This window comes from Chenopodium album, chromosome 17 (assembly GCF_948465745.1).
Source record: "Chenopodium album chromosome 17, dcCheAlbu1.1, whole genome shotgun sequence".
Lineage (NCBI taxonomy): Eukaryota > Viridiplantae > Streptophyta > Magnoliopsida > Caryophyllales > Amaranthaceae > Chenopodium > Chenopodium album.
The window spans coordinates 44,544,340-44,571,758 of NC_137850.1; the positions used below are offsets into that span (position 1 = coordinate 44,544,340).

Sequence of the window (27,419 nt, forward strand, 5' to 3'; positions counted from 1 at the left end):
CTGCCACATATTACCACCTATCAAATGGGCCGCTAAAGTACTGGTTTTTGTAAATGAGAAATGTCCTACTGGTTGAAATTAATTTTGAGACTTTTAAAAAGATGGAAATTAGAGATTAGATTTTTACCATATGTAGTTATGAATCAAGTATCCAAATCACTAAAACAATCTTCCATAGGTAACCAATTCGGAGATGCCCAAAATGCTCCAATGTATTTCAGTGGGCAATCTAAACGTGTATTATCTTGAGATGTGATTCCTTAGGATTTGGTGGAGGAAGGATATTTCTAGCTCAATCAAGTTGGAGATGTGAAGTTAGACAGGGTATATATTTTCTATGGCCAATCAAATTTGAGATGCTTCGGCAATATCTCAACTCAGCTTTCACTTATTAGGTTGAGGGATTTGTGAAGATTCGCCAATAAAAAAAATATTCTGGAAAGTACTTTTTGATGGTTACTTCTTGGCCGAGCTTGGATTTCATGAAGGCTCAACTTTTAGCTATGTAGTCTTTCTTAGGACCATTGGTTGGATGATAGATGCTCCGTACTTTATTGAGGAGTTGATTGGTTGATTCTGTTCTATAACCCAAATTAATGTCCCTCCAAACTGTGGAGGTTTGGCATGTGCAGCAATCTTTGGGCCATCTTTGTTTAGTACTCTAGTCTTGAATTTATGTTGATAACATCTTGAGTTTTTGACCATATTATTACAAGGGTGGCAACTCACTAGTACTTTTTCCCTTGATTCTTACTCCCATGTCTTTTTTTAAAGTTATCTGATGTATGGAATTTCGTGCTGTTGTGTAATTGAGTGTAGCTATGCTGGTGAAATGTTTGAATAAATGAGGGTTTGATACTTTGATTTAATGGTTATAACTGAATCTGAGGGAGCGTATACATTTTATCTCGAGTGCTGTACTAGCTTTGCCAACTTATACTACTCCTGAATCGTTTTTAACTTCTTGCCTGAGTTAAGATACTGATTTATGTGGCTTGGTTTTATTTCTGTATGGTTTATTATGTTTTAATAATCATGTTCACTCTTTTCATCTTAAATTTCTAAATCTCTCCGCTCTATAGCTTGTGCTCTTTGTGCTTTACATCCGTTTTGCCAAGTTTAATACTTGTTGTCTCTTCCTTACACTTGAAAATCACATCACTGCTTTTTGTCAAAAAAAAAAAAAAAAAAAAAAAAATCACATCACTGTTTTGATTTTGCGCTTTTACTTAAAGCTGCACTGAAAGTCAATTTGTAAATTTTTTGGAATACTAAAAGTAGGACAGACAGAGTATTAGATAACAGCCCTTTCTATGATGCCAAGCATTGTTCCTAATTAAACATTTGAAATCTATTACCTTAGCCTCTGACGTTCTATGATACACAATAACTAATCTAATTAGTGTGTTCATGGAGCATACCCTGTTGAGTGTCAATGGCAACTGTGAGTATTTTTAGCTTTAACTGTGACATTTCTTGTGTAAAAATGGATGTCCTCCCTTGTTCCTACAAACTTTTCAGTTTTCAATGTTTTGGGGTTCAATGGGTCTTATTTTAACTCAGTAGCTTCCTGGTAGAACTGGCTGTGTGCACCTTCTTTTTTAGATGTTCCATGCCCATAGTTTATTGATGCATTTTATCCTGTAAATGCGAAGAGTCAATTTCTGTTTTATCTTTTTTGTAGAATATTTGGTCACAATGCTATTGGTTGTCTGATCTATAAAATTTTATCAGGATGAGGAATCTTTGTCTAATATGATAGGAGAATTTCATATCATGATATATATCTGTTGATCTTCAATAGTAACGGGAACATTATTTTGGTATTAATGGATGACCTTTTTGACATAAGATATGCCAATCAAGAAAATTTAACATGACACATTGACACATTATACAGTGAACTAAAATAAAACCTCTGGAATTCGAGTTTAAGAGAAAAGTATGAGTTCTTGTCAATCTATTTCAACAAGTTCTATGATATGCTTGTTAGCATTAGCTAAGTGATTTATGGGAACTTATGTATTAAAATTGTAAGACACACTCATGTTTTAGCCTCACTCTCATGTTAGGTATCCATTTATAGAACAGAATAGATAAAATGCAAGAAAGTTTCATGAAATCAAGTCATTCGAAAATACTTATAATACACATTGATACAACATTACAGAAGCCGTGGTCAAGTAAGACCCTTTTAGACTGCAATTACAGGGAAAGGATAAAGGAACATAAGAGGCTGTTCCAGACAAAATCGTAGCTATTGCACTTGGTGTTACAACTTCACTGCAACCTGAGATACCTTAGCTGCCTGGAAAAGTATGAAAAGCAAAAAGTTAATCTTAGGAACAAATTCCTCCACTTTTTTCTATATTTCATTTACACATTATATTTCACTTGGTGTTACAACATGAATGTATTTTCATGCAACCTATAAATTTGGGCCTTTGAAAAGTTTACTTGGATCATTGATGCTGTGTAATCGTGTTTGGTACCCACCATTGTTTTTTGCATTACACGGCAGGCCTCTATTCTATCTTTGGTTTTGCTATTGTTGCAGTAATTAATGTTTTTCCTTTTCCTTTTTAACACCAACTTCTCCTTTGTAAAACAATAAAATAGAAAACCATACCATGTGTTTGTATATACTATTTTTCTTCCTTGTCTGCTGGCTAATGCAGAGGAACCGTGCTCATGCAAGGTGAGGCTATTAAGGGGCCAAAGTATTTAAGTATGCCACGCCCATCCCCTTCCAACTCTTGATTATGAATTTATTTTTTGATTACTAGTTATTTAGGTTGATATGGGCCCTCTTCATTGTCCAAACCTCGCTTTGCCTCAGTGCTCATGAGTGATAATTTGGGTCATTTTCGTCAATAATTAAAAAAGATAAAAATTGCTGAGAGCCTGAGAGCAGGGCTGAGACTTGTTTTTTTATTTTTTAAATATAAATTTTTAGACCTTTTTACAAATATAAATAAAGGGGCACAGACCAACACTAGGTGGGATCTGGAATCAATTTAGGATGAGATCACATGTGAACTTTTATCTTGGACTTGAGACAGGATAAGCAGGTAAGAAAAGAATATTTTTAGATTCAGATTCTTCCTGTCAAAGTAAACAACCTATAATTGATAATCAAGCCAAATTATATGGGCCATCTAAACTCCCAAACTTTCCAAGATTTTCCTATCAACTTTCCTGAACTTAGAAGTTGGATCCCTGGTCCCCTTCATCCCTGTGAAATTGAACTCGTACAACAGGGCATATTCAACTTAAATTAACGTTGGCCTAATTACATGCATGATATATATTGTATGCTAATGGTTTATGTCATATTTTAGTATAAATTTAGCCAGGTTGATTGCAATAACTTCGATATGCATTGACCATGTTGCATTAAAATAATTATTATGAATTTGTTGTACTTTAATCCTTGTTTCCTCACAAGTTCATATGCATTTTATTTATAGAATCAATGTTGATCAAAACTATATTCTAATTTTAATGACATGTTGGTTGAGACTTGAGAGATACCTTTGCTCCTCATTGAAGTTCATGGAGTTACCGGTGGATTGCCTGTAGTTAGGAATAGGGACACGACCTGCCTCAATTCGGTTGAGATCCTCAAGGAGGATCTCATAGTGCCTCTTGACTTCTTCGGCTGATTTCCCTTCCACAAGCCTAGCAACATTCTGCCAACGATCTTTGGTATCCTTGTCATACAACGCAAGAGCCCTCTCGAATTGCTTGTTCTGTTTTCCTGTCCATGGTGTGTTCATATTCCTGCTTGAAGCCATTGTATAGGTTTATATCAGTTTGAGAGATTTGAAAGGAAAAGAGTGGAGAGGACAAGATTTGATTTGGTTTATTTGAAGGTTAGGGAGGGATGGGGAAGGTTGTAATTTGTTATTTGAAGAAGTGAAGCTTGTGGATTTCACGATTTCACTTGTAGAATTATGTTACAAATAAAGGCTACTTATAAGGAGGTTAAAAAGGGCTGTGAGGGGGGGAGAGAGAGAGAGAAGAAGCCAGTTGGCGAATCTGCGAAAAGGTGGAGAAAAATGAGTGACCCGTCTCTTTAGAAACCACAGGATCGAAATTCCATAGAGAAGCAGGGCAAGAGAACATAAAGAATCACTTTCAAAACAAGGGGAAAGCTAAGGAGATAGGGATCTCTTGGTTTCTATGGAGTCTTATAATTCCACTGAGAACCTTTACTCCCAGGGGAAAACTGTTAATGTTTTTTAATTATTTGTTGCTTTGCATTTAAAAGGAAAGAAAAACATCAGATGTTCCTGTGCAACTAAGGTCTTAAAGTTTTGTTGAGGTGGGGATGTGGCTTAAGAGAAACTAACCTATGCTGTAGGTGGGTCACTTTGATAGACCAAAAAAGGATTCATGGATTTGTTTTTCCTACTTCCTGATAAAGAAAATATTCTTCAAATTTGCTTCTGAGGTTAAAATAAATACGCACTTTACTTTATTTTGTAGATATAATAGGACAAAAATACTATGAAATATCTTTCTTTCCTCTGTGATTCTGCTCGTATTCTTTATGTATGCATGTAATGCATCTATCTATCTAGGATTTGCTGGTGGAGTGGTTTGCTTGGGGTAGATTTTTTAGTTTTCTGATATTGTATCGCAAAGTAGATAGTAATAGCATGCTATAAACATACTTTTTGCAATTTTTGGGACTACAATTTTTAGTAGTAGCAGAGCATTCCAGAATTAGAATGAACGAGAGAGTTAGATCATATAGGGTTCATGAAATTAGAGCGAGTTAGATCCTACTCCGGAGCTTAACTATTGCCTAATTGTCCTTTAATTGTTTTATCTCTTGTTTTGAGGTAGAATGGGCTCTTATGTACCGTTTGAAATTAATGTAGGAACCTATAAATTAAAGGTGAATGGTTAAAGCTTTAATTAAGAAGTTCTTGGAGGTGATTTTTCACTCCATGAACAAATACGGACTACAAATTTATGAGGTGAATGCAAAGTAAAATTTGCCTTGGCGTATGGTCACTTGGGTTTTTTTTGCTTTGTATTAGAACTTTTAATTTTAGGTGTAATTTGAATTTGATTTATATCCCTAGATTTTTAATATATTTTGTATAATGCAATTTTTTTTCCAAATGAATGGATTTCTTTGAGTTAGTAAATCTTACTGTAATAATTTATGGTTGTTGGTGTGAGTGTAACTCTTCAAACTTGGCTTCCTTGTAAACAACGGGTCAATTATAGATGGATAAATATTGATTTTCACGACTTCATGATAGTACAAACTAGAAGAGTGGCAATCAATATAATAACACAATTTACTTTGATTCTTTTGTTTGTTTCTTTCTCATGTTGTACGATATTGATCAATTTTTTTATTTTTTTTCTTGCATGTCAGCTTATATTGATCAATATAATAACAACTCTGGCTTGTACGTGATTTCTGCAATCTACAACAAGATTTTGTCCTGATAGCCAAAGCTGAGGTAAAAGCCAACAAACTGAATACTCAACCATGCAGATATTAATATTTTTATTGTTATCACAAATCTTTGGTATTTGAGATATGGATTCATTTGCTCAGAAACAACCTTCCAAAACCATATACTAACTAGCTAGCTATTTTGTGTAGCCTAGGTAGCTTAAATCTTGAGCCATTTTTATGAGCATATCTTGTTGTCTACTTGTGAAATCAGCTGTGCATGTCTCCCTTTTTGCTGACCAATAGAATTCTACTACTTGGCATTACATGCTTAATACCTTTATACAAGAGAAAGATGAAAAGAAAATAAAGACCTCACTTCCTCCCTTTCAAAACTCAATAATTAAAGGTATTAGAAATTAAAGGTATTAGAAATTTAGAACATTTAAGCTCAATAATTTGAAGTCATTTTTGGATACTAAAAAGAGGAAATTGTACAAGTCGAAAATTAACAACATTAGTTGACAAAAACCTGAAAATGAACTTCAATTCCTAAAATTGTTTTCAAACCTCTTATGGATTGCAACTTTTAAAGACCAAAAGATGTAATTTTCTGAAATATATTATTTAACACCCTACATCCATTCATAAAAGCCACTTATTTATTTCACTCTAATGCCTTTTCAAGAAAACCCAATTGCTTATAGTGGTGAATATATTGGTAGATTTTGGAACCTATAAGTATATTTTCTTTTGAGAAATATTTGTGTAAGACTAGTTGTCTGGCATACAATTATAAGATCACTTTTGTGAGTCATTGTAAGCATGTAACCCTATCTCAATTTCTTTCTTCCTTCAAGTCCAACTTACTTAAATTGTCTTTATTTAAAGTTTTGTATATTATTTCTTTCATTAAAAAAAAATCAATAAATTATATATATATATAGACTCCTTGGCATGAGTATTTTGTTGACTTGTTTTATGAGGATAATGAAGTGCATGAACCATATATTGCAGCAAGAATCTTAGATGTAAATCTTGCATTATGAGAGTATGTAGCTAGACTTGGCTAATCTAGTTATTAGATCTTAATTTACTACCCAATCGGAAATACTCACACCATATGTTCCACTTCAATCCATATTAATTCCAACCTAACCCAATCGAAATGGCTTAAATTCCAATTAATTTATGGTCATATCACATAAGGATGCATGCTATCTTAAATTCCTTTGTTGGGGTCACTGGAGTATAAGTGAAAGCTAATGCATAAATCTTAGATTTCCTTTGTTGGGGTCACTGGAGTACAAGTGAAAATTAGCTAATGCATAAATCTTAGATTTCCTTGGACGGTCATATAATTTTCGTTTTCAACTAATTATCTTATTCTTCCCTTTTTATTAGTTGTATCTTTCCAGATTTCCTTTATATCCATTCCTAATTCTAAGCTTACGATTACACCCTCTTCTTTTTTTTTTTTTTTTTCCTTTGTTAATTTTTCCGCTTTGATTCACACATTTTCTTTGTCTAATAATATATGTAATTTTATTAGTTGATATTTCAAGAATATATATAGAGATGATTCCAATAAAAAAATTTACACAAGTAATTTATTTTAAAATTATCTTTCTTTTTAAAAATTATGGCCAAAACAAGAGAATACTAAAAAAAAATTTGTAAAAAAAAAAAAAAAAAAAAGTCTGTTTGGAGTACATGGTCCTATCAGCGTTCTCGTCCCAAATTAAGAAAGTCACTTGATCCTTTGAGTATGTTCAAGATTAGTTCTAAAAGTAATACCAGCAAATTACTTAAAAAAAGCTCTAGCTCTTTTTAGGCCCAAAGATAGGATTTTATGCACACATGAAGCTCACGTGGCATGAAAAAGGTAAGAAGGTCAGAAGGACAGCAAGTTCAGTGCATGGAATTGAAAATTGGCATCTAATAGGTTTCTTAGTTTATGTGGGATTGTGGGTTTTGGAAAAATAGGTCTTGTAAGAAATTTATGTGGTTTGCTAGAATGGTTCAGTTTGATTATTGAATAGTTGTAGGTTTAGTACTTAAGATAGTGCTGACTAGGCTGCCAAATTTCACTCCTTGTTGCTTTTAGGTTTTTTGTGGGTTTTCATTCTTAATGCGTAGTACTTTGGATTTGCTGTCATTGTCTGAATTTTTGTTAGTTCACGAAGGAAATAGTCTTTTATATGACAATTACAAATGGAAAATACATGGAGACTGAACGACAAAAAAAAAAAAAAAAAAAAAAAAAAATCTTTCTTTTAGACTCATCAAATAAATCAGCATGCCTTGCCTAATTTTCTGACCAAATTGGTCCATATTATTTTTCAAAACCTGTTTCACAAAACTACCTTCTTGCAAAATGCCTAAATGCTTTACCTTATCTTAGGTTTGTGAACGGAGTAGTTTGGTATAAATATTACTCGTACTTCCTCTGTTCTTTTTTACTTGACATGTTTCATTTAGCATGATTGCTAATGCAAAGCTTTAACCGTCAATAATTTAAATTCTCCGTGAGTTAAAATTATAAATGTTATATATTATAGTGGTACTTCTTAGGACGATTTTAACAAGATCCTACTTGAATATGTTTTTCCTTACATGTAATTCGGAAAAGATGGTAAAAAAAAAGGTAGTGAATAGCGTAAAAGTCAAAGCGAGTCAAGTAAAAAAAAATAAAGGAAGTATAATCCCCCAAATTTCTTACTTTCCCAACCTAGTTGGGCCCAAAGTTTGTGGTTGATGGTTCCTTCCCATATGGAGAACCCCATACTCAAATTTTGTAGTGGCCAATAGGATAACTATTTGTATGTGTCAATGTGTGGTTACATGGATGATGAATGAAGCTATCACGAAAGGTATGACTTGGCTTGGGAATGGAGAGCGAAGTAAGAGAACTGAACATATTTAGTTTGCTTTTTTATCGTTTTGATTTACTCTAGAGTTCTAACTAATCAACTTTTTATTGAAGTTGAAAGGTGAAGTTCTTGCCTTCAATATAGAGTTATTTCTAATGGTAGGTTGGTCTTAACAATAGAATTCCCCTTTCCCAAATTTATGGTATGTGGTCCTTGACTCTTGCATTAGAATAGCGTAAATGGAAAAAAAAAAAAAAAAAAAAAGGCCCCTTTAGAATAGGATATCACTTTAAAGGTCTCCTCTAATTTTGGTGTATTCTCTTTTCTAAGTGTCAAATCACCCCAACAAATTGGATAAGAAGATTTATGAGTCATGTCCTTTCATAGGCCTAAAGTAGTAGCACCACTAGGATCTGGCCCATTTCAGTTGTTACCCAATTGCCTTTTTTTATTACTAAGAACTTCTTGAGGATATTACTTTAGCCAATTTTATGCGCATAGGAATATTGATTTAAGATGCAGATCAGGAGATAATAGAAACAATGCCTATAGCAAGAGGAATCATTCAATATCTTGCTGCATAAGGTGATGATAGAGATACTTTTAGTGTTATGGCCAACTTGGAAAAAGAAAAAAATTTAAAAGCAAAATAGTGAGAGTAAAATATTCATTTCACTCTTGTGGGGTTTTGGAGTTGATGCTATTTGTTGGGGGTGTAAATATATGTGTGTGTATATAAATATAGTGATATGAGAATTTGCAGGGGAAAGAAAGGGAAATATTCTGATGATGATCTCCCAAAGAAGTGTACTAGTATCATTCTCATTTTAAGGCCATTGTCACTTTTTGGGCTAGGAATTTTTCTTTTGACTTTTACGAGTGTTCAAGGTGTGATGCCAATATTTTGCCACCATTATTTTCTCGTTCTCATAATGCCTATTCTTTCAACTATGTTTGGCATAATCCTTTTCTTTCAAAATGCTTTGACACTTGGATGTTTGAAAACAGTCTCTACTAATCACAATTGATTCAATTGAAAATTAAATTAGAATGATGCTATGCATGATCTATTATTAGATAATATGATTATACGACTGTCTGTAGCAATTATTGGAAAACCCAAGTGCAAAAAAAGACATTATAGCGACCTCCTTTTAGAAATTAGCAACCGTAGTGTAGAACAGTTGATGATTTGCTACCACCCATTCATTTCTACCACTAGACTGTCGCTAATAAGCAAAATGCTAGAAGTAATAACACTAATAACTTAGCTCATATGTTGGTTTTCTGTTTCGTTGTTTTGAGTTGGCCACATACATTGGTATGATGCCTGAAGACTCTTATGATTCTCTCCTTGCCCTGCTGTTCCCACTAGCAAATCAGAATGAACCTGTTTTTATGCTTTTATTATGTACCATTTTTGCCTACTTGGACCATTTATTTGCCTTCAATTTTTGTTGTCAAAGCTATTGAATTACATTGCTTTGCTGCCTGAGATTTTTTCCTTTTATACTCTTCTAACCCTATTGATTCCAAATCACTAATCAAAACTTGTCCTAGTGCTTGTATCCTATACTATCTTTCCCTGTTTTCATTGAGTATTTCTTTTTGTTTATAAATGTTTGGATGTGTAGTTTTTTAATTTCATAGGTATAGATACATCTTTTGCCTACCGGATTAAGTAGTTCAGGTCACAATGTGCTAACATTTAGGATTCTTACTGTTGGTGATAATGTGCTAATTACCTTGTAGATTTTTGTTTTTATTGCTCTGTGATCCTGTGAGTAACCTAAATAAGCAATTTATTTAGTGAAGCAAAGAGACCAATTGTACAAAAGGACCTGTCTCTTAGGTGCAGTAATAGATTGCCTAAATTGTACGAAGTAAAAGGTTGCCTAAATTAGCAAGTCTTTAATAAAATGTTCAAGGAGACCCGACCCGTTGCCTAGCACAAGCATAAAAAAACAAAGAACACTAATTGAGTTTTTCCTTACTAAACTTGCTACTTTATTTGTTTTGCTCTGAACCAAGGGGGAAAAGGAACACGAGCGAAGATTTGGATATTGACCAAATTTGATCTCTTGCTAAAGAGATTATAAATTTATAAGGAATGAAGTGAATCTCTTTGAACCACCTAAGAATACAAGGAAAATTCTTCCTCCGCAATTTATCAAGTGCACTATAGAGGGTGGCACAAAATTATAAACGCATATATGATTTGCAGACACATAGAGAAGATGGAGGAAGTGTCTATTTGTTTACTCAATGAGAGAAAGATAGAGACATCATTACCCAAAAAATAAAACCACTATTCCATCCAAAAATGAAGTTGTTGGCTTTGCTGCAACTAGGGGTGCTTATCGAGCGAGTCGATCACGAGCTGAGGGGTGCTCGACTCAATTCGAAAACTTTTTACATATGCTCAACTCGTTCTCGCTAAAGTTTCGAGCAAATAAAACCTGCTCGACTCGTGCTCGTTAAAGTTTCGAGTCGAGTCGAGTAGCGCACAATCTGCTCGTTAAAATTTTGGTCCTTTTATTATTATATGCCTTTATTTATTTTTTGTTCACTTTATATTATTTTCCTTATTATATAGATTTTATTAAAAATTTACTCTTTCTTTTTTTATGATATAAATTAAGGCTTAATAAGTGTCAAATTTGTTTAAAGATAGTAACTTTGTTTGTAAATTCTATATTAATATTATATTAACGAGTTGCTCACGAGCTTATCGAGTTGAGTTAGAGCTTGCTCAACTCGTGCTCGTTAACATCTCGAGTCGAGTCGAATTCGAGTCGAGCTAACTCGAGTCGAGTTTTGACCGAACGTTGACCGAGTCGAGTACGAGTTGCTCGCGAGCTGCTCAACTCAATTAGCACCCCTAGTTGCAACATACTTTATGTGAAGGAGGTATCATAATCGAATTAACTCTAGGAATCAGCTCCTTTTCATGTGTATGCCATATAACGGGGGGGGGGGGGGGGGGGTGAAAGATAACAGTGAGACTACACATTATTTTTGGTAGAAACGAGACTTTTATTTAGGGTCGGAGTGAGTAGTAAAACAGTTGAAAGTCTTACTCTGTATATGATTTCAACTCTGAATTAGCCTAGTACAAATGTACAATGGGTTATTGGATTATGGACAAGAGCACTGGACAACATTTGAAAACAAAGACAGGAATTCTTCTCTGTTCAAGCCTTGGGCTCGCTTCCTTCATTTCAGAGCCCAATTAGGTGGATAAAGTAAGCGTGCTTTCATCTATGGGCTAAGAGTGGAACTTGGCTCCTTGTATTAGGTTCAGTCCATATGCACTATCTTGGTATCTTACATTATCTTGTCCTAGTGCTGGGCTAAGCTGGCAGAATCACTTGGGTGTTTGCCTGTTTGGCTTGTCAGTCTTCAGTTTACTACGGCATGAATATGCGTAAACGAAGGTCCAATGGTTGCTTGTTTGGTCCAAATTTCCTAGATTATGTTGTCTCGGGATATGAAGTTAATATTTTTGGACCAAACACTAATTTCACCTCTCTCTTTTCTCTTTTCTTTTCTTTTTTTTTTTTTTTTTTTTCCTTTTTGTGGAAAGAAAAACATTAATTTCACTTAAATTATAAACTCCTTCCGTTTTGTTTTTTATTCATTGGGATTTCTTGCACTAATCATTTGGTTTAATTTATGCTTTGGAGTGGAATTTATATTTTGGAGTAGAATATCTAAAAAGTAGTTTTGAGCCTTTTACCATATATATATATATATATGTTAATTAGACTTAACTAAATTAGGCTTGAGATTTTCCTATGACTCTTCTTCAAGAAAAAACAGTCACCAAAGATGTAAATTAGTTCTCTTTGTCTTAGGATTTACAATTACTTCTGCCTAAATCAGTAAATCAAGTCTATTATAAGTTTAGTGTGCACCCGTTCCTAAGTGGAGCTACTCTTTCTTGCAATCATTTCTTAAATGAGTAACTCAAAGTACTAAAACAATAGCAACAAAAAAATATACTTTATGTGAAATTGGTTTCAAGTTCAGTTGTTGACCTAGTCCATATGAAATTATGAATAGAGAATGGAAAACGCAATTAGCTACCTTCATTCTTTTTATTTTCTCATTTACTGTTCATATGTAGTTTTATGTCATAAGAAGTGAGTTTTGAGTATCTTATAAAGATGATAATGAGAAGAAAAAATGTGGATCAATTATATTAAATTAGCAAATGATCAAGGAAAGGGGACTAAACTACTAAAGTATTGTTCTCTATACCCGATTTTCTTATATGGTGTATGTTATGTTGTTAGTCTTGAATTAATTTTATTTGAATTTATTAGTCTTTTTCTTATCATCTTATACAAAGTTGTATCTTTTTTATTTTCTTATAAGACCTTATTAGTACTTTATTAGCCCTTATCTAATTTTAATTGAACTTATTAGCTTCTATATTGTCCTATCAGAATTTGTTTGACTTATTTTATCTTATATGAATCATCTAAGTAAATATAAAATGAAGAGTGGAAATTAAATAAGGAGGATGCAGCCAAACTCATATTTGCAAATTTATCAGAATCAATTTAGGTAACTCCTAAAACACTGGTATAGTGATTAATGACTAATTTATTTTATTTTATTTTATTTTATTTTAATAAAAGTTGCTTTTTGCTTAGAGATTTATTAAGACCCCAAATCTCAATTCATAGTTTAAGTTATCTAGATGTACACTATTGGGGCCAGTACTGAAATGAAATGAGGCAAAAGAGTAGGTTTTACATCATATCATGTTCCACTCATTATAGGCTTTGATTTCCAACCAATCCACTCCAAAATTCTTAGCATCATTCCAAGGATGGTAATCTTCAATTATGATTGTATGCATCTTATTGACCTTTTTTTCTTAATGTACTTCCACTACACGAATGTGCTCTAAAAATAATAATTATATCAATTTTAATTGATGCAAAATAACTATTTCAAATGCTATTCAAATGCATTTTAATACGTATATATGGGTCTATGTAAAGCTGCTAACTACATGATATATTCAAATGCTTCCTTAGATATTATAGCAATGAAGTGAAATGAAATGATTATGATTATATTTCGAAGTATAGCTGGATTTTCAGATTTATCTTGACTTTGTTTACACCTTACACCAGGCACCATCATAATTTTGCAAGACTAGCTCTCCTAAGGGTATTGTCTTTACAGTTGGGAGGAACCCACATCAAAATTCAAAAGGGACCCAAGCATCACCAATTATCACAAGCAATGGGGTAAGATCCCTTTCCTATCATTTGGCAACATCTTACAATGATAAAATGTTTAATGCAAGCATAATTTTGCACAAGAAGGCTGTAGATATTGCATTTTATTGGGATTCATATAATTTTTTTTGACAAAAAACATCTCTCTTTTTTTCTTGAATTGTGAAATGATGTTCACACCTCGAAAATCAATATTCACATCGGTTGAGTGAGTGATTGAAGCAAAGGCACGTTCTATAATCTCTGTTCACCTAAAATTCACTTATTAGATATTTAGATCTTATTCTAAGTTATTCTAAGTGTAAATTGAATTTGAGTAATCTTCATTAACCCTTATTAGAATTTATATAAACTTATTTTTCATGAACTTATAAATCTTTATCCGAAATTACTTTTCTTGAAAATAGTGAAAATAAGATACACAAAATAGGGCTTAGGTGTGTTCCTTTTATACCCGCCCTATAAACTAAATAGTTTGATGTTTATATATGACCATTCAAACTTTGAGCTTGATAAGGATTTGCCTTTTTTTTTTGGTTTGGTGCATCAAGTTTAGCTGCCAAAATTTGCAATCACACCAAAATAATTCACAATAAAGCATTGTGACTCGGTCGGAAATTTGCTTGATCCTTAAAAAGTCTTTTTTTTCGGTGTTCTACCCGTTTCACCCTTTCAGCTAATTTCGATTCGGGGATCAGTTCTAGGTTGTTAGGTTCCAGTCCCCTCCCAATTGTTGTTGCGGGGGATCGAACACGGGTCCTCCCTATCAAGTGCAGTCCCAATCACCACTGCACCAACAACCAATTGGTATCCTTAAAAAGTCATGACATGCCCAAAATAAAAATTTAAATCAAACTTATGTGCATATTAAATAGGATCGTAGCTTAGAAATTATAACCATTAAAGTAAGCTTGTTATGTTGTTTGCTCCTTTACTCTCCAGACTCCAGGTCACTTGGGTAGTTAGGTGGTATTAGAGGTGTCAAAACCGAATCAACCCGAAAAAATTATTCGTTTTGAACTATAACCGATTCGATTTGATTCGAGAAAATTAGGACCCAAACCTGATCTGTAACCGAACTGAACTCGACCCGAATTCGAACTTGATCCGATCTGAACTTGACCCAGCACCGATTTGATCCGAACTGAACACAACCCGAATCTAATTTGACCCAACCTGAACTCAAATTGAGCCGATTTGACCCGATCCGAAATTGACCCGAAAAATAACCGATCTGTTTTGACCCAAACTAATATCAACCCGACCCGATTTTAACTCAATTTGATTTTTTACCCAATCCGAATATAACCCGTCCATAATTAATTATCGACCTTTTTATTCCAGTTCTTATACTAATATATTTACTAATTTTACTATAAAGAAATAATCTGAAGTAACAAGTTTACTTCATGTACATACCAATTATATAAAATTACTTTGTAGGCTTTATATTCGTCTCATCTAAAAGATGACATTGAATATTGTACAATTGAAGATTTGTAATAACCTTAAAAGGATGACATTCTTATTTGTATATATCACCATATGTAATTATCATTTGTCAATGTATCACTAGCTCATTATTTATCGTTTCACTTATATAGGTATGATAAGTCATCGATAATTATTCAATCTCAATTTGCCTCAAATATACAAATTATATCAAATGAGAAAACTAAAACTTCGTACTTCGTAATTAATAATCAAACGATAAAAATATATTATACGACTTGATATTAACCCAATAATAAGGTAAGAACTCAATAATAACTCTAGTTTAAAAATAACCTTATTTGGATATGAATTTGGTCAACTCGACCAAAATCCAGCCAAACACAAAAAGGAATTTAATCGAAATTGACCAATTAATGAATCAACGGATCAATCTTATCTTAGTCAAACCAAATTTGACCGAATCGAAATCATCCCAACTGAAATCAACCGACCCAAATTCATCCGACCTGAAATTAACCCGGTTAAACCCGTTTTGAACCGATCCAAATTTATCCGAATCGAAAGTGAACTGATTTGGAGTTGACCCGACCCATATGCGACCCGGAATCAATATACCATGACCCGACCATATCCGATCCTAATAGACCCGACCCATATGCGACCCGGAATCAATATACCATGACCCGACCATATCCGATCCTAATAGACCCGACCCGAATAGACCCGACCCAAACTCCATTCGGTTATCCGAATTGACACCTCTAGGTGGTATATTATCTCATAAGAGACCTGACATGACCTTGTGAGACCCCCTGATTTCTTTTCCAGAGTGGGCAATGTATCTCAAAGTCAATGATGAGTTATAGCTTTTGATGTAAGATTATAACTAGTTAGTGTATACTCCTTCCATTTCTTAAAGATTACCCTATTTTCCTTTCAGGTCATTCTTAAAAGAGTGACTAAATTCCATTTTAATTAACTAGAGGATGGAGGGAGTATGTTCTGGTGTTTTTATTACCCACATGAACTCTTAGGCTTGGACAATCCCGAAACCCTTTGTTATTTTAGGTATGGAGTACTGGACAACTTTAATGGTCTTCTTATTTTGAATTTTGACCTTACTATATAGGGTACTCAAGCCCTTAGTATATAGGCTATTGAAAGTTTTGGAGTTTCCCTATATAGCCTTTCCCAACTCTAAATCGTGATTGTCAACCTTAAAGTTGAATGAATTTTGACAGCCACAAAATGGTTTTGGTTTGGAAAGGGTTGATGTATGTATGCTTGAGTATTTCGTTCTTACAATGTTTTGACAGCCACAAAATGGTTTTGGTTTGTAAAGGGTTGTTGCCGTGTCGATTATAAAGCCTTCTTTTTTGGTGACTAATATAACCTTTTATTGTGTGTGGGGAGTTGTGATCTTGTAAAAATTTCAAGTTAAGATATTGAGACTAAGCCACATTGTTTTTTTTTTTTTTTTTTTTTTTTTTGATGGTTGACAATAATCAAAACAAACATATAGGTCCCTCCATAGCTTGAATAGCTAGATCTTGATAGTGTATTGTATTTTGAAGTTTTAATGGTTTGGTGTTATCTTCTTTTTAGGATTTTGAGTTTCATACTCTTTTCATTTTACAATAATTGTAATATGAAACAATTATTTAGAAAGAAATGCGAATTTATGAATGAAGTTGGTATAAGAGGGCTGTTGATATGATTGATCTTTGTGCCCTAAAGACGTACAGGCAAATTATTTTATGATTAGATTTCTTGTCTTGCTGTCAGTTGTTGCCTAGAGTATCCTCACTCTTTCGTCCTAAATTTGCTTTGAGTAAGTAAAATTAATTACTCTTTCCTCCTACTAAAATTGTCCAATTTTATCCTAAAAATTATCACAAAATATAGTCAAATAGGACAATTTTAGTGGGGTAAATTGGGTATTTAATTGCTGATGTACTTAATGTCTCTTGCTTTCATGTTTATTTTATAGTACTGGTTTAAAGAGGGTAGCTCTATACATTTGTGCTTCTGATTAGAAGACATAATATATAAAACAATATGTTAACTCTTGAAATGTTGAATAAACAATAAATTTTACAATGTACGTGTCTAATAATATGACAATTTAAATGGGATATTAATTAGAGAAGTGATTAAAATAATTGTAAAGCAAAAACGCATTTTGAGTGTGTTGGTTATGGAACGGCCTTCATGCCCAAATAAAATGGGGACAAAACCATATGGTGTTCAGTAATTTGGGTTAGAGATACCCCGGACACCCTCTTAAGCCATGGTCTCCTTTCTCACAATCACAAACCTTTATAAAGGTGTTATAATAGTGGTAGATAATGTACTATTACTATGCTTGAAACTTCTCTGCCTTGTTCAAATAGGTGTTTCATCAATTCTTGCTTACGCAGAATTGTGCATATAGTTTTTCATGTCTCATCAGGATCTAGATAGTTATGTTATATAGTCGTCGCACCTTTTTATAGAGGCATATTCAAGTATTGATGTTATTTCAAATTAGGATGTACTTTGGTTAGATATAAACTGTTTTCATGGAAAATTATTTTTCCATTTTGCCTTTTTTTCTTTGTTTGGTTACTAAATGACTAAATGATGGAAAATTATACTTTTATTATTATTCTATACTAAAGAAAGGAAGCCGAATTTTCCTACTTCCTTTTTACCACCTTTTTTCTTCCTCTCATGCAGTCTCATAATTCCATGTCTAGTTTCATTTTTATAGAATTTTCCTTGTAAAAATAAATAAATAAATAAATAAAATAAAACTAATTTGTACTTTCTCTAAAAATATGTTTTATATGTTTCATAAAAAAAAATTATTTTCACGAAAAATATGTTTTCCATGTTTCATTTAAAATTATTTATGTCAAACCAAACAAAGTCTTAGTTTGTTTACTTTCTTTTTTATTCATTTGTCACAACTACTAAGGGTCTGTTCATTTCAGCTTAATTTCAGTTCAGTTCGGTTCAGTTCAGTTCGGTTCAGCTCCTAATTTCCTTCTCTTATAAAATATTCATTTAAGCTCTATTCAGTTCACTTTAGTTCAGTCTAGCTTCAATCAGTTCAATTCAGTTCAGCTAAGTTCAGTAAATGTGAACAGGCCCTAAATTTTATTTTAAACAATATTCGTATCATTTAACTTTACAAGGAGAAATTTTAAGGGATTTCATATGAAATCAAATAACGTCTACTTTACTTCTAAATAAAGTTCTATATACATTATGAAAATGTTGTAAGCCATAGTTTTAAGTTGACAAAGATGTATTCCTTTAGTTTCTTAGAGCCGCACAAATTTGCAACATTCACATCCACTGATATGACCCAAATTATTAGTTCCAAGCTTTAGGTTTTGGTTTTCAGACTATATATGTATAATAATCCATATCATGCTGGAAATCCTGGAATCATAAATCTTTAAATTATGTTTCAAACCATTAAAGACAGTGTCAAAGCCAGAATTTTCAAACTGGGGGAATGAACTACATACATTCGCTAAATTGACAAAAATCGTCTATGGAAAAAATTACTTAACTATATGATCAACTTAGCACTAGCTTGAGGTTTTTTTTTTTTTTTTTTGGGATGATTCTAAAATATATCCGGAGTAAAAGCTTCATACTATACAATTTGCGGCAGTTAAATCATGACATCTTAACTGGATGACTTGACATTAGGAGGGGTGGGAGATGTTCGTCTGGTCGTTTCGTTTTCCAGTTCGATCCCCCTGTCACTCTGGTGCTAATGTTTTATTTTGGCATCTTCACGTGATCTTTGACCATACTTGCACTATAATCCAATTGAGTACTTATTAAAATATTGTGTTTTATATCCCATCATAAACTCCATAGTATGCATATGCATGCATCTATCCTTTATAGTTCTTCGCCATTTATTATGTTTCCTTTAAAAATGACTTTCCTTAAAGGGAAAGCCTATATCTTTATTAGAATACTTTTTCCTAATCCATCAACCTTTAACGGAAACAATGTAGATAGCCGAATTGGTAGAGTGGAACCCTTATCCTTTGCCTCCTTCCAAAAAAAAAAAACAAAAAAAAAAAAAAAAATATATTAATCAATACAATACAATTGGTGTTAAATAAGTGCACATTTATAAATATAACATGATTAAAACTAATTCTTAAGGGATTGTTTGACATTGTTTTTTGTTTTTGATTTTTTTTAACATATAAAACCAAAAATAGAAAACAAGAAAAGAGTGTTTTCATTTTTCTATTGTTACTTTTGGAAATTATCATGATTTTTATAAGTTTGATTAATTTTTTATTCATTTCGTGACATGTATCCTATAGTTTTAAAAAAACAAAAAGCTGAAAACCATAGAGATGTCAAACAAATGAAAATTTTAAGGTACAACCACCTGTACCTTGCTTAGTATAGACAAAAAATGCAGAAAGAATAAGTAGTTTTTGTAAAAAAACAAACTGTTGTTTTGTAAAGAATATATAGCTATTTTGTAAAGAATATCTAATTTTATGTTTTTTTTAATATCTAAAGAGTATCTGTAATATTAATAAAGAACATGATAAATATTATGTAATGAACATTATTTATATATATACCCACTATAATTTAAAGACAAAATTCAAAGAACATTTCACAATAAGCAATGAACATTATATCTCAAATAAAAGTATATTACACTAATAATAAAAAAAAAAAACATGAACATATGTTCTTTTTACTTTAGGTATATGTTCATTACATTTTAATAGTATATTCTTTTTATTATATATGTTCTTTATATTTGTATAATATGTTTTTTTTTTTTGCCAAACATCTCGACGATGCACGGTAAAACAACCAATTTTAAATTAATTTGACATATTTTCAATGCTAAATCTACTTAGTATATATGCAAATGATGTGTAACTAGAAATCAAAGGAATTCCCCTTCAATATGTTGTTATTTTGTATTTGAATTATTATGTGCTCTTGCTAAAGTAGTAAAGTGCCATGGATTTTCATTTTCTCTTTTTTTTTTTTTTTGTCTTTAAAGGAACATGCATGCTCGACTCTATCAGTTAGTCTTGCAAATAGTGTATAAACAATCCAATGAGATAAACCTTAGGCAATTCAAAATATAAATCCTTATCCTTGGTACTTTGAATAATTGTGAAAAATAACAATAGGGAGACATTTTCTATTCCTGTATTAAACTGCTTTGCTTTATAAGTGCATTTGCTCATTATAGGTTGTTTTTTTTACTAGTTAGTCACGTGCATCCCCTTATTGCTAATTGATATACCTTTGGGTGCGTGTAAGTTAATCCATCAAATTTTGTTCTCTGTTATACCATAAAATACATCCCCTTAAAAGGTATGTAATCAATTCAATCTCATCTTAATTGGCCTCGTCTAAGTAGACTTCAAGCACAAGTTGGGGTTTGCTACTTGCTTCAAAGTGTGGAATTTGGGTTAAATTATGAAATGCTTTTTTGGACAAGTACATGGAAATAGGAGAACGTTCAAATTAAGGTTTTTAGGTCTTAAATCTCAGTCCTAAAGGACCTCCACATGACCATTAGGTGGTGATAATCAAGTCTTGATAAGTCGAGGGGGTCTCAAAGTGAAAGACTCCGAAGTGGAAACATAATCATGTTTTTAAGTAATACAACTACAAGAACCATAAGTATTTACAGCTAGAATTAAAAAAAATAAAAAAATAAAAATAAAAAAACTCTGGATACACTTATTTTGACCAAGTGATTAAAATGGTTTCTAGTCATACTGTCATACACTTACGTCTTGGGAATTTAATGGAATAAGATGGACATAGTATGTTTACCTTATTTTCACTAATTTCAACTCTAATAAGTTCATATTAATTTAATTAAGTTTAGAAAAATTAAGCTAAGTTGAGGTAAGATAAGATAAGTTCAAATAATAAGTGAATACAACACACACCGTAAGTTAGGAAAATTCTCGTTGACTTTTTCAATGATATTTAAGTAAATTTTTTATTACAAGTATCATTGTTACAACTTTAATCGTGGTTAGTGAATTTCAAAAAAGGAGAGGAAGGCCAATAGAGGATGAAGATGGGAATTAGTGGTTTAACCATAGTTAGTTAGCGTTAGATTTAAATATATTTTAAATTCAAAACTTAAATGTCAAAGTACAAGGTTACCAATGATTAAAGTCAATAATAATGGTTACCAATGAGACCTTTACAAACTTAAATGTCAAAGTACAAGCAGTGCTACAAGACTAAAAACCATTAGGTTATTGGAGAATTCTATAGATCAAATCTATCACTTAAAAAATTACATATTCCATATATAGTTCAAATTTGTGACAAGATTACCAAATTTTGTGACTAGTTATATCAAATTAAGAGGTAGTTTTGTGACTATATGTGACTACCAAATTTGTGGCCTAGACTAGGGACTGATTTGGTGAACAGGACTATGATTGCAATAAAAGGCCAAGTAATCGACTGGAGGATCTTAATTAGTTTATCAGAAGTTGCTATCAATCGCTTTTTATTTTTACTGGAGTACTTGATAACGTTCACTGTTGGAAAAGATATCATATCGTTTCTCCACCATAAATGGGACCATTAAAGTATGGCACCATATGGTAAACAAAAGGCCATAAAAGGTCCACTGTCCTCCAAGATGTGCATCATATTATTGGTTAATGTTAATTTTATTACGTTTGCATGATCTATTATTTATTAATTTAATAGTATGTAGTACTTCGTACCTTATGAAGATGTGTTCTTTTATTAAAAAAAATAATAAAAAAATTACAAAGCCTAATCTTACTTTAAAAAAGTACCCATATATTAAGATTTTGTTTAATTCACCTTATTTTTACTATTTCAGATCATATTAGATTAGACAAAATTAGTTCAGATCAGATCATCATTTTATGTGCAGTTTTTTATTGCTAAATATCTTTAATTTCGTAATGAAAAAAATTATGAAAATCACATATTAATCAAATACACATTATTACGAATCTAACAAGACCTCACTTGATACATTTTATCTGTATAAATTATTGTATATTTAAGGTGAAAGTTAAGTCAAATCTGACATTTAGATCAGATCAGATAAGTTCAGATAAGCAAAAATAAAGTGAACCAAACAAGCCCTTAATTGTTCATGTTCACCTTATTTTCACTTATTTTATGAAATATAATTTTTGAGAACAATAAGTTAATAAAGTTATGATATTGGTTATTAAGTAAAGTTTTGTTACTAAAATAATTACATACTCCTATTGTACAATTAATATACATTTGATCTTTATATAAGTCAAAGTTAGAATATGAATATGAATAATTCAAAAGTCAAATTGATAATGGTTGATAAGTTAAGTTTTTTTAATAAAATAATTACATATTATACAATAAACATTTGATCTTTATATAAGTCAAAGTTAGAATATGAATATGAATAACTCAAAAGTCAAATTGATAATGGTTGACAAGTTAAGTTTTTTTAATAAAATAATTACATACTTCCTCTATTTTTTTATAATTGCAACACTTCTCTTTTCACGCTTGCTGATGTATGTTTTCAATCATTAATACCTTTAATTACCAATTTGTTAAAATTATAGACTTTAGATGATAAAATTGTATAAATCGAGACGAATTTAACAAGATCCCACATGACTATATTTTTACTTATGTATAAATCGTCAAAGCTAGTCAAAGTGAAACACATGCATAATGTAAAAGTCAAACTGTTGCAATCATAAAAATAAAAAAATGGAAGAAGCATTATACAGTATACATTTGAATTTTAAATAATACTAAGTAAATTATAAATAAATAAACCAAGTCAAAGTTAGAATATAAATACTTCAAAAGACAAATTGATATATCTATTCAAATAAAATATTATTTTTATCAAAGTGTAATTATTTTTGTTGAAATAAAATTATTTTTACTAAAGTGCTTTTTTTTTTGAACTAAATTATTTTAACTGAAATGAAATTATTTTTACTTAATTGAAATTATTTTTGTTAAAATAAAATTATTTTTGTTGAATTGAAATTAAGTGATATTATTGTTACAAAATTGAAATTATTTTCACTTAAGTGAAATTAATTTTATAGAAAGAAAATTATTTTTGCTAAATTAAATTTTTTCCACTAAACTAAAATTGTTTTGACTAAATTGAAAATATATTACTGATTTTTATTAAACTTAAATTATTTTTATTGAATATTATTTTATTCAAGGTGAATCAAACAAAGTCTAATACTGGGCCATTGAACTGTTGATTGTTTAGAGTAAATTTTATTTTTCTTAATAAGATATTTATATGGTTATATATGAAGTGGTCATTTTTTTTTCCCTCGTTGCTCAATTAATAAAATTATCTTAGCATGTCCTTGCTCCATAAATATTCAATGACATTTCTATCTATAGCATAAGAAACTTGAAGAAAATCCTGATGTATACATGTATTTATTGGAGAAAGATGATGATAACATAGAATAGAAAACAAAAGGAGGATAATTTTAAGAAGCCAACGACATTTAGCTCCATGTTTTGCAGATAACCAGGGGCCAGGAAAGGAGGAAACCCAGAGAGCATGGTCAATGATGTAAATTAATCACTTGAGATGCAAAAAATTCAAAATCTTGCCCTCTCTTTTTTACGAGTAATTTACTACGTTTGAACCTGTACACTTATTTACACACTAGCATCTTTTATCTTTTATGATTTATAAGGAGTACATAAAATGTTGTCATAGAAGAACTCATTGTATTTGTCTTAAGATATAACAGAGATGTTTTTTAAAGATAATTCAAAATATTAAATGTATAAGCTGTATTGGCAATGTGTGAATTAAAAGAAGTAGAGGGAGTATTACTTGGGAAACATTTCTGTAGTCATGTAAAAAGATACATAATGAAATTAGTGTGAACAAATATAGAGGCACCTTAAGGTTCAAATTTCATGCAATACCCTTGTGGTTTTAAAACTTTAGGAGGTTCCATTAAATTATAGTATTAATTTCGAAAATAAGCCAAAATTCCAATTATGACAAGCTCTTTTTATAACATCTTCAGTTTTCAAAACCTAATTTAAGCACTAAATAGAGCATTAAAAATTGTAATCACAATTGGTGTGTCAAAATCATTTTTGGTGTGCTAGAATCATTTTCCCAAGTTTTCATATTAAGAGTAAAACAGGCTCTTTTAATAATTTGGAGTTCATAACAATTTGAATTGTTTATTTAATTTCAGCTAATTTATAGCTTTAGGTCTCAAACGGTGAAAAGAAAAATTTTAATCCCAAACAGTTAAAGATATCAAATGTTCGACTCAAAACAGATGTTTACCTCATCAATAAAGTGTTTAATACGAGTAAGTGAATAGTAATATCTAAACATAATTTATTTATAAAGTTATGGCTAAATTCTATCGTTTAGATCATTGTTAGTGCACGCATGTACCAATTCTACTTGAAAACATTCCCCTAGGTTAGCTCTATCTTACTGAAAGTTATCATTTTGAATTTTTGATCATGTAAAAGGCAGAAGCATATAGTATAAGGAATTACCAATTTACCGCGCAGCTGCAACAGCAATAGAGCATCCATTGCTCCATAATTCTGATGGCATCATACGGTCATACCTAAAAACTAGAGCACCATTACTTATAAGACACCAAAAAAAAAAAAAAAAAAAAAAAAAAAAAAAAAAAGTGTTTTAGGGTACTGAATACTGAATACATATGTTAAATAAATACTAATGTTTTTTTCACCAAAAAAAAAAAATAAATACTAATGTTTTTCAACAGACAAAGATAACTTGAAGCAATCAAACGATTGAGTAGCCAAACAAAGAACGTTAAAGCACAAGCTTATTTCATGTACTTTTTATCACATTCAGAATGATTATTAGTTATACAACCTAAACTAAACAACTAGGGAATTTAAATAATGAAACAAAAACAGAGGATATTATTATAAATCATATCCTTTAAACCTAAGTTTCATTGAGTATAGCTCTGTTTATCATTTATCTAAAGAACTTCAAAAGATCTGCTGGCAGTTTATTACTATATGATCATGGCACAATCTTCATGGTAAACAAAGAACCTAGGCATTTTCCAAGCATATATACCCAAGAAGAAAGAAAAGTCAAAACAATATTCTACAAATGTTAGCTTATTGCAAAAATATCTAAAAATTATCAACATTATTTTACAATATTAGAATTCAAGGTATATTCTTAGAAAGTTATATAAATTTATTTATAGTAATATCTTCTAGGACCACGAGAAGAAAAAAAAAATGGGAGGCCATAAGGGAAGGCAAGGAATTCACAGGAGTAAATGTAACCAAGTTAACAAAGTTGCTTGACCATTCCTAATTAATGTTTCGCTCATACTCACGCACTCACTCACTGACTCATCCATCTCTGACACGACCAACAACCAGTGAAATGGGCAAAGGATGACTTCCATTGTGGTCCTACGTCAAATCTTGCATATTGGAACATACACATACTGAAATTATAACTAGACTAGAATCGAATTGAATTAGATCTTTCCACAACAATTTGTGTAGGTTTTATTGCACAAAGTAACTCGATAAGGATTAAGGAATGATACAATGACTATTAATTTATAAAATTAACATAAAATTTTGTGTTGGTTTTATTACACGAGTGTATAAGGAACCATACAATGACTATCAATTTGAAACATCAACATAAGATCATATGTTATTCCATGTAACTAAACCTACGCAAAAAAGCCACTTCATAATATCAAAACAATATTGATCGGATTACTTATTTATGAAGTGTAAAGGTGATTAAAGTAACATAATGATCTAATATGAAGTCAATAGCCTCAAACAAGGTTTGTTTGTTTCAGCTTCATTTAACTTATTCTATCTTATTTCAAGCAACGTAAATTCAAGTTATAATAAATTTTGACAAACTCACATATAACCTCTGCTATACTACAACGAACTAAGTTCAGTTAATATTAGTTCAATATATTAATTAATTTTAGGAATAAAAACTAGTTCAACAAAGTTTAGACAATAGAGCCTTGATGAGAGGCCTCTACAAATATTATATAGCTTAAACCAAAAAGGAGGGGGCACATAGTGTCCTAATTTCTTCATTTGCATATGATTAGCAATAATTGTCAGCCGAAAAAAAAAAAAAAAAAAAAAAAAAAAAAAAAAAAAAAAAAAATTCATGTATGTCTCATTAATGCACAGGTGAGAGAAGGTAGGAGGGGCTAATATTTGATTTGGTGCATGTCTTTCACTGCCTCCCTCAATCTCCTATCTCTACTCCATTATCTCTCTCTATTATTAAGCTTCCATTTAGATCATACAAGAGAGATAAGATTATATGATATGACTATGATTTAATAAAAAAAAAAATTTAATAAAATATAACTTTAATTAAATGATTTAAAACTACTACAAGAAGTTAAACATCAATGGCTCGCCCTGAACTACTACTACTAGTATCTTCCCAAAGATTATTAGCTCTGAAGCCAATGAGATTACATCGAAAATTGAGCTCCAATCACAGGGTGACATGTAAGAATGCAAAGATTGTCAAGGGGATACTGCCAATCGTTCTAATTATAAATTATAAACTTCCAAATTCATCAATCATATGGCGTGAGTGTTACAGTATATGTACGGAGAGTGATACACATACATTCACTGTATGTGGAACCCACATACATTTTCAATAAGGTGCTGCCACATAAGCAAGAGCCAAAAAAAGAAGAGGGAATATTAGGGGGGGAAATTTCACCCTCAATGGCGCTAAGAAGCTACTAAAGCGGGAAAATGGTTGGCAAAAAAAGTTAGCACCTAACCACATTTAATGCACAAATGATTTTGTTTTGTTTCTTTCTTTTTTTTTCTATTACTTTATCACTAATGGTATCATAACCATTATACAAGGTTAATATGAACAGGACGTCGGAGAAGATGAACAGGACGCCGGTGAAGATTACGAAAACCAGCGCCGACAATGGTTACTCAGATGAAGTTATCAGATTTTCTATTCGCGAGCATGTTTACTGGACAAACAAATTCGATTTTGGGCAATCAACAATCCACCATGATCGATTTATTTCTATCATTTCTTTACTTTAATTAAATGAATTTCACTACACTTATCTATCTCGCTTTTCCAATTAAACAATTGACGGTGAACGGCAAATTGAATTCCAGTAAATGATATCAATTTAGACAATATATACTTTACATTGAAATGTTGTCATTCATTTCTCGTATTAAGATTTCCACGAAGTTCCAAACTGGATTTTGAACTTGAACGGGTAATTAATTTTCAGTCCTTGCGACTTTCTTGGCTGATACATAGATACATATATATTTAGTAACAAGAAC

The 27,419-nt window shown here is 31.4% G+C and overlaps 1 protein-coding gene across 1 annotated transcript; it reads right to left on the reverse strand.

Moving 5' to 3' along the window:
- Positions 1-2,112: 2,112 nt before the first annotated feature.
- LOC145588144 (protein RADIALIS-like 4) lies at positions 2,113-3,965 on the reverse strand. The gene is made up of 2 exons (XM_081644790.1): positions 3,535-3,965; positions 2,113-2,308 (listed from the first exon to the last, which is right to left on the reverse strand). The coding sequence occupies exons 1-2, from the start codon at positions 3,795-3,797 to the stop codon at positions 2,281-2,283; spliced, it is 291 nt and encodes a 96-aa protein (XP_081500916.1). The 5' UTR covers positions 3,798-3,965; the 3' UTR covers positions 2,113-2,280.
- Positions 3,966-27,419: the final 23,454 nt, after the last annotated feature.

Coding starts and splice junctions, on each gene's coding strand:
- LOC145588144 (XM_081644790.1), bottom strand. CDS start 3,797: ATGGCTTCAAGCAGGAATATGAACACACCATGGACAGGAAAACAGAAC. Junction 2,309..3,534: donor AACTTCAATGAGGAGCAAAG/GTATCTCTCAAG, acceptor ATACTTTTCCAG/GCAGCTAAGGTATCTCAGGT.